The sequence below is a fragment of the Branchiostoma belcheri genome, unplaced genomic scaffold (assembly GCF_001625305.1).
Source record: "Branchiostoma belcheri isolate BF01 breed outbred unplaced genomic scaffold, Haploidv18h27 scaffold16, whole genome shotgun sequence".
NCBI lineage: Eukaryota > Metazoa > Chordata > Leptocardii > Amphioxiformes > Branchiostomatidae > Branchiostoma > Branchiostoma belcheri.
In genome coordinates this window covers 3,447,407-3,459,365 of record NW_017803046.1, presented here as the reverse complement: position 1 = coordinate 3,459,365, position 11,959 = coordinate 3,447,407, and the positions used below count along the sequence as shown (strand labels likewise).

Below are 11,959 nucleotides of genomic sequence, written 5' to 3'. Positions count from 1 at the left end.
ATGAATGCTTGGCTATGTGTGGTCACGGTGGTTGTTGTCTGTCCAAAATGGGCGGGTGCTCCAAGCTCAATTATATATTTGCATATCTAATGTGGTGAAGGATAACGTCCAAAGGTGTGCGTGACTACACAGGGTATATTGACCTTGTGTGTTGAATCACCACTCACTACTAGCAGGTAAACATTCTAACTGCACAGAGAGAGAGAGACAAGTATACGACAATGGATATCAAATTTTTCAACTACAATATGGACCGACTGATTTACGGATACTCTAGCTATATCAAAGGTAGGCCAATACAGTGTTGGTCAGGTAGGTGTAGGTGTAGACATGTGGCACTTCTCACATGTCACAGATTGGACTAAGTATTAATGGATTATCACGTATCTCCAAATCTTACCTCTACCTAGCTGTCTTGAAATCTACAGGGGTATATTCTGGTCTTTTGCAAGTACATTATATAGAGGTCAAGGTTACAGTTCTAGAGTGTAATATGTAAAACGTTGAAATTTATTTCCCCACACAACTATACAGAGATTAAATTTTCAGCAACCACTGTCGCCTTCATCAGGGTAATGAAGAGTTAGTTCAACGCTACCAGCATGTTCACTGATCATGAACAGTGTAGAGTTATGTAGAGTTATATGTACTATGAGTAGTTTCTCAAAATGAACAGTTGTCTATATTATATTTTGAATTAAACATACTGTAATTTACTTTATGTTCACAGTAGCAAAAGTTTGCAGTCCGAGAAAAATGGACATGTTTGTGAAACATATATTCACATTGGTGGCAGGTGTAGAAAAAAAGAAGGTCTGCAAATTATTTGTTCATGGTAATAATAAGTTTGCAGTACAGAAGTGCCCACGAAAACCGCCAACATATAATTATTATTAACATAAGTACCGTGAAAAAATTGTTAATTACAGTAGTCTAATTTGTAATTGGTAAACTTAAGTCACTGATGCCAGTGATGGGTGAATTATTGTAGTTGCTGAGTGAAATGCTCACTATATATATATATATATATATATATATATATATATATATTCAAAATGCTGATGTAGTACTTGTATTTTGCTGTCATTTCCCCCCAAAAATTGCTGGATGTGCACGTTGTACTACATAGGATTCAGATCCCTTTATTTTCTCTTCTTACATGATTTCCTTGCAGATTTTTTTTCATGGCTTGACTTTTATCACCCGCAAGGAATTCAGTGGATTTTTTTGACCTGTTATAGTCTCAAGGTTATTATTGTTCCCATGATCCCTTGCGGCATACTTAGTGCATGAGCAGCCGAGTCCTTATCCCTTGCTACGAGAGTCATTTGATGGGCTTCTCAAGAGGTCTTGGCCATTTGTGATGCTCTCTCCAAACATGATGTCAGACACTTTCTGTCCCACTCTTCTGGATGAGATCTTAAGTGTCATCTCTCAAGTTTCATGTCTCTGTAGAGTCATGAATATTGCGGAGAACTACGGAAACTGCAATTAGATTGCACGTTGTGTGGCCAAGTAGTACTGGAGAGAGTAGGCCAACAATAACTTTCAGGAGGACAGTAGGATTGAGAGCTTGCAGAGTTAAAATGTGGATGGGAGGGGTTTGCCCAGCTACCAGCAAAACAGACAAAAGACAAAGATGGTTGCCCCCCTCAGTGTAACATAAATATGACGATGATGTTACTGATATGCGTTTGAATGTTGGCATGTTGGAGCAGGATGAGAAACGGATACATACTGGTAAGATCAGTTGGTTTGATAGCTGAAGTGACACAGGATATTGACACGTTTACAGCTTTGGCCATGTGAAGTTAATATTTTGGATGATATCTATGTGCATGTTGTATTGTGTTGTCCTTTTTCCCAAAACAAAGAAGTGTTACTTATTTTATTATGAAATATAAGTCTCATGAGGTCATACCCCCCCCCCCAGAACACACTTCCATACATGTGTATGTCCTTGAGATTCTCCTGTGATTCTCCCCTTTATTTCGCACAACAGGACATATTGTGGGTTATGTAATCTACCTGTCGAGAGATTTTATCTCAGGCAACCATGGATATGCCTTGACCCATCTCTCTGTTGCCTGAACCAAATGTGCACTATATGTTAAATGTCCATGTGTGCAGGGCTCGAAATTAAAGGTGGCCCAGTGGCCACTGACCACTAGAATTTAGGCTGGGACAACTAAAAAGACACTTTGGGACATTTTTGGGACAACAGAAATATCATCAACATCAGAATGTCAGCCCTTCTTTTGTTTGTCACGTCCCGGCTTTTGGATCCGGAAAAGCCCCCCCCCCCGAATTCCCCGTCTAGATGCAATTATAGTGTGCCTGGGAGTAAAAATAAGCAAAATAAAGTTGACTTCAAGTTGAAGTCATAACGTAACAATACTTCTAAAAGAAAAAAACAGGTTGCAACAGTTCATCCTCACTTCGGGACAATTGAAATTTATTTTTGGGACAGTGCTGGGACAATAGGAAGAAAAGTTAATTTCGAGGCCTGGTGTGGTTCTATTATACAACATGTACATAGCAGATAGTCTCTAGTACTTTTGTAATTGTATAAAACAAAAGTTCTCAAACATAGTGTTGACCTCAAGCACAAGAGTTTTCTCCTCATTGAAAGGTTACCCAGCTGCCTTACTGATATAAAGTGATAGCGATATCATTTGATAGTGCCATTTAGTTTCCTCTTTGAGCAACTTGAGTTAAGGTAAAGATGAGTATCGATTCCATCTCCAAAGTTCAATGACCGCTTTTGTCAGATGGCTCATTAGCCATATAACCATCTGTACAACCTGTCAGTTTGGGGATGAATGTTGATAAAAAATGTATATGTTCCTTTGGAGAAAAAAGGTGTCTTATACATGTCCATCATACCATTTCTTCTTTAGAGGTCCCTCCTCTAGATCTCTACTTCAAGACATGGGGTAATCATGTTGACATTTTGTTCATCTAGAAAACAAAGTACTCAATGTACAACTACTGACACCTGTTGATTGTTACCCTCTGTTCAACAGACACTAAAAATATCCCCCTCCCCTCCCTACTTCAAAACATGGGGTAATACTACTGACATTTTTGCTATGTATCGTCTACATTTGTAGAAAACAAAGTACAACTACTGCCACCTATTGATTGTTACCCTCTGTACAACAGACACTAAAAACAGCTCCCTCCTCCTGTCTTTTCAGTGGGGGAAGGGAAACCAGGAGACAAGACATGTCTGATCTGCGGGGACCGTGCCACGGGTCTGCACTACGGCATCGTCTCCTGCGAGGGCTGCAAAGGGTTCTTCAAGCGCAGCATCTGCAACAAACGAGTGTACCGCTGCAGTAGGAACAAGAACTGTGTCATGTCGCGTAAGCAGCGCAACCGCTGCCAGTACTGCCGTCTGCTCAAGTGCCTACAGATGGGCATGAACAGAAAAGGTAAGTCACTTCATCTCACGTAAACATTGTTAGCCTGGTTACCAAACTTAATTTATCTCCTCAGTCCTATATCCTCTCCGGATGTAGGACTTGGTAGCTAAAATAGGTTTGGTAACCAGGCTAAAACATTGTGATATGATGTGTAAAGCTGAGAAAGTTTTATCATTACTTTGCTTGGTGTTTGATATCCTGGCCTTAAATTTAGTTGCACAAGCATCTACACACAATACTCGTTTCTACTGACTAGAGAGGTATATGATCTGTGCAAGCTTTTAAAGAATTATGTGGGCCAAAGGGATGTAGGCCAAAGGGATTTCATCTGTGTCAATACGTTTGAAAAGGGATCAAATTCAAGACCATCAAAACAACACAAAGCGGAACCTATTTTTGAGGTGCACGGTCTAGATAAGGTTACGGCCACCCTCAGTTGAAAAGTAACTGTCGCCTCCCGTTTGTTGACATTTGGTAGTAGTAACACAACAATGACTTTGTTCTGGCTTCCTCTGCAAAACCACCTAATCCTATTGTATGGAAAGCCTAAGGAAAATAATAAAGTCAAGTGGCAAGATACTGAACCCTAAGGTCTCCAAGGGCTACTTCTTGAAAACAAGCATTTGAATATCATAGATTGTTCACATTTTCAAAGTGACTTCAACCATTCTGGAAGCCTGTATTCTTATCACATATTTACTCCCACCTCTCTATGAAAACAGCTGCTAAAGGAAAACATCTTTTTTTTTTATTGGTGTGCCTTAGCTTTTTGCCTGGCCATCTATGGACAGAATGATATAATATGCATAAGACAAATGGATTCTAAAGGAATAAGGGCTTACACAAAAAAAACAGGAATACGTCATGTAATATGTTAATGCACACTTATTGATTCTACTACACATACTATATATATGTTTATGGTTACTAATCCCAGGGTCACTGAGTAAATGTAGGAATGAGAGCTGCGTGCCATGGAGAGAGTATCACCTGTTGAATACTAGTAGCAGTGTATGGTTTATTCATGGGTTCATCAAAACTGCCCACCTGGTTATGAGGCCAGGAAAGTAAAGTGTACAATGTACTACACAACATGTCAGTACAATGTATGTCAGTGTGTTTGTGTGTGTGCATGTGCATATGCACAGTGTTTGTGTGTGTGTCTGGGGGGGGGGGGGACCATGAATTATTGACACAAAAAATTATACATTATATGTAACTTGGCTTCAGTTTTGTGAAGGAAAATCATAAAATACAGCTTTTGATTTTATTTCTTGTCCTTCCAGATAGTAACAGACTAGCATGTGGGCATTTCTACCCTCACCATGTGGGCCCCCCTTCCCCATGAACTCTGCATTACGTACCACTTCACTTGCTCAGGTGTAAACATGATGACCTTGACGCTGTTACACAAGGTGTTTGCACGGGGGATTGCAAGTGACCTTTCCCTTGACACCTGTATTGTTCGCTATACAAAACACAATCCTGACGTTCCTTCTTCTTCTTTTAAGGGCATCGCACCTGCAGGTGTTGTTGACTGTGAAAAATCTTTACACTTGACAAAAGGGATTTTTATTTCAACGGAGCTTCTTTGTGCTCTGTTTTGGCTCAGTAATCACATATGTATGATTAAACAAATGTCATGAGATGGCTTTGAACAATGCCTAGTTAGATGTTCAAAATTAGGTGCAACAAGTCATTTGGCTGGTGTGTTACGCCGAGGGACAGTTCTGAAAAAAACAGACCAAAACAACAAATTAGTGACAAAATTCCAGAGTTTTGGATGTTGCCCTGACAATACCCATTCTCACCTCATTTGCCCCATGACCTCTTGGGTCAATAACCTGAAAAAAAAGCTCCTCCTACCAACGATAGCCCAGCTTATGGGTAGCAAATGGCACAGACCTGAAAACAAGTTCAAAGTACCATTTCCATGATCATGATGTCATCTAGGTGAGTCAGCTCATAGAACAAGTACAGTCATGTTGTATTTGTACAAAGTCATGTTGGGACAGAAGACTTTGCCCTTTGCTTTGGCACGAACACGGTTATTCCAGGTTATTTGGCTTTTAATGTGAAAGTGACGTTTTATTTGTGAAGTTTGCCTTTTCAGTGAAAGGAACCTAACAGATTATGCCAGAGTTGTCTAACTTCTCTCCTTACATTGAAAAAGATCTTTCAGAAAAGCAATCAAATTATATGGCCTGATACTAACAGAAGCTGAACTGCTGTACTGAGGTTGGCTTATTAAATATGATTCTGAAAAGAATGGGACATAATATAGTATTCGCATGCAACAACATAAACATATCTTGTGAGATAATGTGTTGACCTTGTCTGTGCTCTCTGTCTATTGATGATTGATATGACAGTTTAATTTGTAGGAGATGAAAGCCTTGCAGCAAGTGGCTTTGTTACTAAAATCATTTTAATTTTTCTAACCTTTTGGTCAATTGGTGTGGCAGCACTTGTTGTCAACAGTGGAAATGCCCCCTCCCACTCCCAGTAAAGCCGCAAACGCGGTGGTTGGGAGTGTCCCGTTGAGATTGAGACAAGTGCGTGAATGTGCCTGCGGACATGCGTGACTGTGAACGTGACGTGTGTTTAAACGAGTGGTGGGGACGTGCATATGGCTGTGTGGACATGCGGACTTGTGTCTTTTCTACCAGTAACGTTAAACAAATGACGGTATATCCGGATCCAGAATACCATGTGGTACAAAGTTCATATTTACACCATATTTCTGTGTTACATGTGCTTACTTACATGTGCTTTATGGATGTGGACTAGCAGACATGTATTTTTAGAATGATTTGCATATCATCTCAGGAATGAAAAAAAAAATGTTTACGCCCCATAGCTTAGTGCTATTGTTAAAATTTGAAGCTTCAAGGAAGATTTATAGTTGGTTGGGTGTATGTGTATGGGCTAAAAGCCAGTCAAGTTGACCTTTATCCAACTTACAAGCTTTGCCTAGACTTGATATGTACAGTTGATCTTTACGATGCATTCCAACAGACAATACCCTCCCTGCCTGTGCCAGGTGTAATCATGAGGTCACGGTATTAACTTTGAAAGTAGTGTCTAATGTGAACCTGACAAGTGAACCATGCCCGTCGTGAACATTGTTAGCGAGCAAACATCATGGCGTATGGGTTTTATATCTCCCGCGGATCATTCCACTACTGCAGGGGAGTGCCTGTTCTCTGGGAAAAAGCCTATTTCAAGTAAAACAAGGCAAATGCAGATTATCTTCCTTGATTGTGCAGCAGATTTATAATCCTGAAATGGCTTTGGTGTGTCAAAAGTGCCAGACATAACCAACCTTACTAGTTCTCCACAGCCCACATGTAAGCTGGATTGTTGCCAAGTATGATTCAAGTTCATAATGTATGGTTTTCACATACTGCTAAAAAGGCCAAACCTCTTAAATTTGTTGGTTCACAGATTCGCCTGCTTCATTTTTTTCTGATTTGCAAAAAAAAAAAAAACATTTCAGCCTCTGAATCAACTCAAAAATGCTCATATTTTTGCTCCAGCAGATGAAGGAAGTCCCTTCTCTTCAGAGTTATTATTGTAACAGTTTATGCATCTATCAATGCAGTGGCATGAAAGTTCATCTGAGTTGGTAAATTACATTATGAAAAACTTTTCTCCAACTCAAAATATTTGACTCACCAGAAATTTTCGACTGAATCACTCAGTCTTCCTCAGCTATCTGACCCAAATGCTGTGGTCTATCAATGCAGTGGTTTGATTTAAAGTTTGAAATTCATTGTTTGAATTACAAACTAGCCTGGTATGTTGACTTTGTGGCTCTTGTACCATTTGGGGCTATCATAGGATACCTAGGTCTGTTCTTTTTTTCGCCCCCGTCGCTTTATATTTTTTCTGAAAAGATCCCAGGACCAACAAATCAAAATGGTGTGGCCCTAACAAATATGGACCATAAGGTATGGTGAGAGTATAGGTATATGGCCCAGCCAACTTTGAAGTCATAAAAAGAAACAGAATACAGACCCTTCTTAGTTAACTACATCTATATGACCAGACACAAGACAAAGCGACATGAAGACAGCACCAAGTTATTTTTAAAAAATTGTTCTATTTGTTGTGATAAACTTTAAAATGTACAACCCAAGAGGAATTGGATATAAACATGAAATATGCTTCTGTTACATGACTTAATTCAGTATTCAAAAACCTTGTCTGGGACCAATAGGACCCATACAGGTCAAATTAAGATGATTGGCCACACAGCTATGAATAGATGCATTCAGCCATTCCTATGCGGCATTTCTAAGTTAGTGGACTCATTGTCATCAAAGTCATTCAAACTACAACTTATACTTATGATTCTCAAATACTACTGTAGTAGTGAATGATGATCATGACAGGATGTAGTAAAATAAACTTTTATTTATCAAGTTCGCCCTTTTGCCATCTCAACATATGTTCAAAATGTATTTTACAATATGCTATTTAAATTGTAATGAGGATTTCATTTGATTGATGTACCATGTAGTCAATACAATAGAACATTGTATACTCAAGCGTGCACAAGGACTAACTGTTTTTGACACAGGGGCTATATATAGCGGTAATATTGTCCCCAGTGAATTACAATGGGCTTGGCTATTCTGGCACATAATAACAATAAAATGAAAAATGCCAAGGACTTCTGCTGTGGAAGATGACTTAAATTTCATTCTATTTTTCTGTACCCTTTATTGTGCGAATCTGCTATTCTGGGGTTGTATGCAAGCATGCAGTGTAACTCTGTAAGTTGACACCAATGTAGAACAATGGAAAAAGAAGCTGACTTCATTGGGCATGTGTTTACCTGCCTTTACCTATATTTACTTGGAGCCAGGGGTCATTGACCAGGGTTTTGTCCTTCACAAATAAACTGAGAAAAGACAAGCACTTTTTCAAGTCAGTGTGGCCAGCAATTCCTTGTCTATTTAACTTATTTTAAGTTTCAAAGCATCAAACAGGGATAAAGAAAAGACAGTTTGTATGAGAAAAAAATGTGTCACCTAGCAATAATTAATTGATGTCCTTGACAGTCAGGCTTTCCAAGAAGGGATCCTCTTTGTTTGTGATATTTTTCAATGTCAGCCACTGAGGGGTTTTAGAGATTAGCCACGAAATTGGCATCTTTTTATCCATCACCTTCACCTCCTGTTTACATGTTGTTGAAAAGTCAGGTGCTTCTGACACGCCCATGGGAAGGGCATTGCCTAACAATGAAGTTATGCATAGGACACTGCAGTTTTGGCCTTTGACACTCACATGCATGACACTCCCTCTAATTGTAGTTGGCAAGAATGTCATGCTAGCAGGCATCATCAGTCACATGACGCCTCGGGCTGTAGAATTCACCTTCAGATCACAATCAATGGATCCTTTCATCCCACAGATCATGTTGTCATGCAGTTATGCTGTGCATGCAGTAGGTAAAGTAACAGTCTGTACCATCACTCTGCATCCATGTCAGCAAATATCTTATTCTTCAGTATGATTCATCAAAATCAACTTTCAACTTAACAGTGACTAAGAATCATATTCAGTCACCTAGCTTGCCAGCTTGCACAGTCATTTATCCCTTAAGTTGTGGTTGAAAAGTAATCTTGTAACCCCGTTGTTATCGACAAAACTTGGCAAACAAAAACCTTTGGCACATAGCCTACAGGACGTACATAGGTACACCTTGATACCTGTAAATACCTGTTTGAGCAAGACCTTGACCCTGTTGTGAGGACATTGACCCACAGGACCTGCAGTTCTTCACCAAGCGATAGGTGGAAGAAGGCAAACTGTTTTCTTTCTGCAGTTCCATCTTCAGCTGTTTGGGGGAGCTGCTGTCCTGGAGTTCGATGCAATAGAGTATGGATTGTTGTTGCTTATGTTAATACTGTCTCTATTTCATCTAAAAACTCTCTTCTTTTATTCTTCCAGCCATCAGGGAAGATGGGATGCCTGGAGGAAGGAACAAAAGCATTGGGCCTGTGGAGGTATGAAACATATAAATTCATCTTTCCCTTAAAGACGTAACAGAATATAACAATATCTCATATAAGCTTTTATACTGGTTTGTTAGAATTCTCTGTAATGTACATGTATATTGCTGTCCTAAATGAGACCTGGTCACCAATAATATAAGCCTAGGTTATCTTGGTCTTGTTGCCTGTGCATGTGGACAAGCTTGGTATTGGCTTACTACTATTAGTTGGTTTACTTTGACAACATGTTATTAAGTTCCTAGGTTTGCAAAGGGGACTTAAGAACTTATTGTCTTCCTGTTTTCAGATATCAGAAGAGGAGATAGAAAGGATCATGTCAGGCAAGGAGTTTGAGGAAGAGGAGCAACAGGAAGCCAGCTCGACGACAAACGCTGACGGCTCGCTATCATTCTCCGCCCAGGCAAACGGCATGGGTGGCATCCAAGGTCTGAACGGGGTGGGGGGGCTGGACCTCTCTGCCCTCAACTACGGTTCCCTCAGCCAGGGAGTTTTGGCAGACAAATCTCAGGGCAGTAATACGTATATGCCAGGACTCCCTAGCTATGGGAACGCACACAGCATGGCAATCCCCACCAGCATGGGGCACTTGGACCCGCAGTCCGCCACGCTCCTGGACCAACTCCTCCGCGCTGAAGACTTTGACCCGCTGCACAGCTCCATCATGGTGGAAGACGACTACGAGGTCTCCAAGCACGAGCTCTTCTGCCTGCTGTGCAAGATCGCCGACGAGATGCTGTTCAGGCAGATCACCTGGATCAAGAAGCTGCCATTCCTGTCGGAGATCTCCATATCCGACCTGTCCACACTCCTGACCAACACGTGGCATGAGGTGGGTCCGCTTGTCTGTTTGAAACAGTCATGATGTCTGGTAGGGCATACAGTACATGCAAGAGACAAATCAATCCATGCTGGTTACCGATGTATTGATTACTGATTGATGCAATATATGCCTTAACTTTTATTGTTGTTGTAAGTTATTTCTTAAAAGTTCTACATTGTACTTCTAATATTAATATGTAACCTTATGTAATTTTCTAGTTTTGACAGGAAGATTTGTCATATCTTATCTGATATTAAGTCTGTAAGTGGGGATCTGGGTTATGAGTTTGTGCTTGCCTTGTTCACCTTCATAGGTCTTCTTCCATACAATATTCTAATATCCAGTTTGTGTTCCCTCTGTCTGTCCAGATTTCCTTCCTGTCAGCCCTGTGCGTCCACAAGCCCCAGCTGTTCGGAGAGTTCGGCAGTATCATCCTGAAGTACCAGCCAACCAACGAGGAGCTGGAACAGTTCTCGGACGACGGCATGGAGATCGTGGAGCGGACCATGTACCTCTCAGGGAAACTTCACCAAATGAAAATCACCAAAGAAGAGTTTGTCTGTATGAAGGTCATCAACTTCTTGAACCAAGGTAAAGATGTGATGTTCATGTTGTCAGATGTACCATGTACTTAGAATGCACAGATGTGAAGCTTTCTTCAAGCTGCATATGAGTCAAGAGATATTGTAAGGAAGATTGTGAAGTAGTTGGAACTCAGCTGTTCAAATTTGCCGACTACTTTGTCCAAATTAAGGGGTTCAGAATTACATTCCTACAGATTTACAGTGAATTTTATGAAAGAAAAAAAATTGGGGGACAACAGACGAATAAATTGTTAAGTTACTCAGTAACCTTCTATGTGCTGCCTAACCCCAGAACCAGTAAAAAAAATTGATAGCCAAACGGCTATTTCAGTATGCTGAAGGTTGTTTTCTCTGTTCCAGATGTGAAGAACCTCAGAGATGCAGAGTTGATAGAGAGCGTGAACAAGCGGTTCTGGTACGCCTGCCAAGACTACATCGAGGCGCAGTACCCGCACCAGCCCGCCCGCTTCCGCGAGCTGATGATGTGCCTCCCGGAGATCCGCTACGTCACCAGCAAGATCCTGGACATCCCCATCGAGCACCTCCCCCTCCTGTTCAAGGCAATCATGCACAGCTGCAAGGTCAACACCGGACACCCGTCCATATGTGTGTCCGCATGACAGGACCGCTCCACACCAGCATAGTGCTTTGTGTTTAACCTCCATGGGGGAAAAAACACACCCACGATCTTCACCACTTTCCAACCCACACGACCCAGTTCTTCTGTTGTTCTTGGTCATTGGGTTGAAAAGTTTTGAAATCTGGGCAGCTGGCAGAAAATGACATAACTTAGAAATCACCGCGCTGTGACAGCACCGGTTGGTTGTTGACGACAACTGGACAGTTGCCATGACATTTTAGAAGTTGCCATGACTGCTGCTCGCTTCTGGCAGTTGCTAAGGTGGGGCCAATGTGGGGGTGTTGCCATAGTGACAACGGTAGTAATTTATTTTGCCAGGAAGCGAAATACGTAGTCTCATGAGTGCCAGGATAAAATGGTTGTTGTCCGCTCACCGGTGCTGTCATGGTCCTGTTGACTTGTTTATTGCCATGGCATCACTGCTGCTGACTGGCGGGGGAAGGGGCCAATCGGAGTGCTCT

At 41.1% G+C, this 11,959-nt stretch overlaps 1 protein-coding gene across 10 annotated transcripts in view; it reads left to right on the top strand.

The window, feature by feature from the left end:
• The window catches only part of LOC109465999 (nuclear receptor subfamily 6 group A member 1-like), a 91,659-nt gene extending 79,956 nt beyond the window's left edge, over positions 1 to 11,703 (top strand). For 6 of the 10 annotated variants that reach the window (XM_019763509.1, XM_019763508.1, XM_019763510.1 and 3 more), the window contains 5 exons: positions 3,201 to 3,437; positions 9,390 to 9,445; positions 9,741 to 10,283; positions 10,643 to 10,865; positions 11,219 to 11,702. In XM_019763509.1, coding sequence (XP_019619068.1) covers positions 3,201 to 3,437; positions 9,390 to 9,445; positions 9,741 to 10,283; positions 10,643 to 10,865; positions 11,219 to 11,478 — 1,319 coding nt within the window. In that variant the 3' untranslated portion in view covers positions 11,479 to 11,702. Of the gene's footprint in view, positions 1 to 3,200; positions 3,438 to 9,389; positions 9,446 to 9,740; positions 10,284 to 10,642; positions 10,866 to 11,218 lie in introns of all 10 variants that reach the window. The other 4 variants (XM_019763515.1, XM_019763516.1, XM_019763507.1 and 1 more) reach the window with 3 other exon arrangements.
• Positions 11,704 to 11,959: the final 256 nt, after the last annotated feature.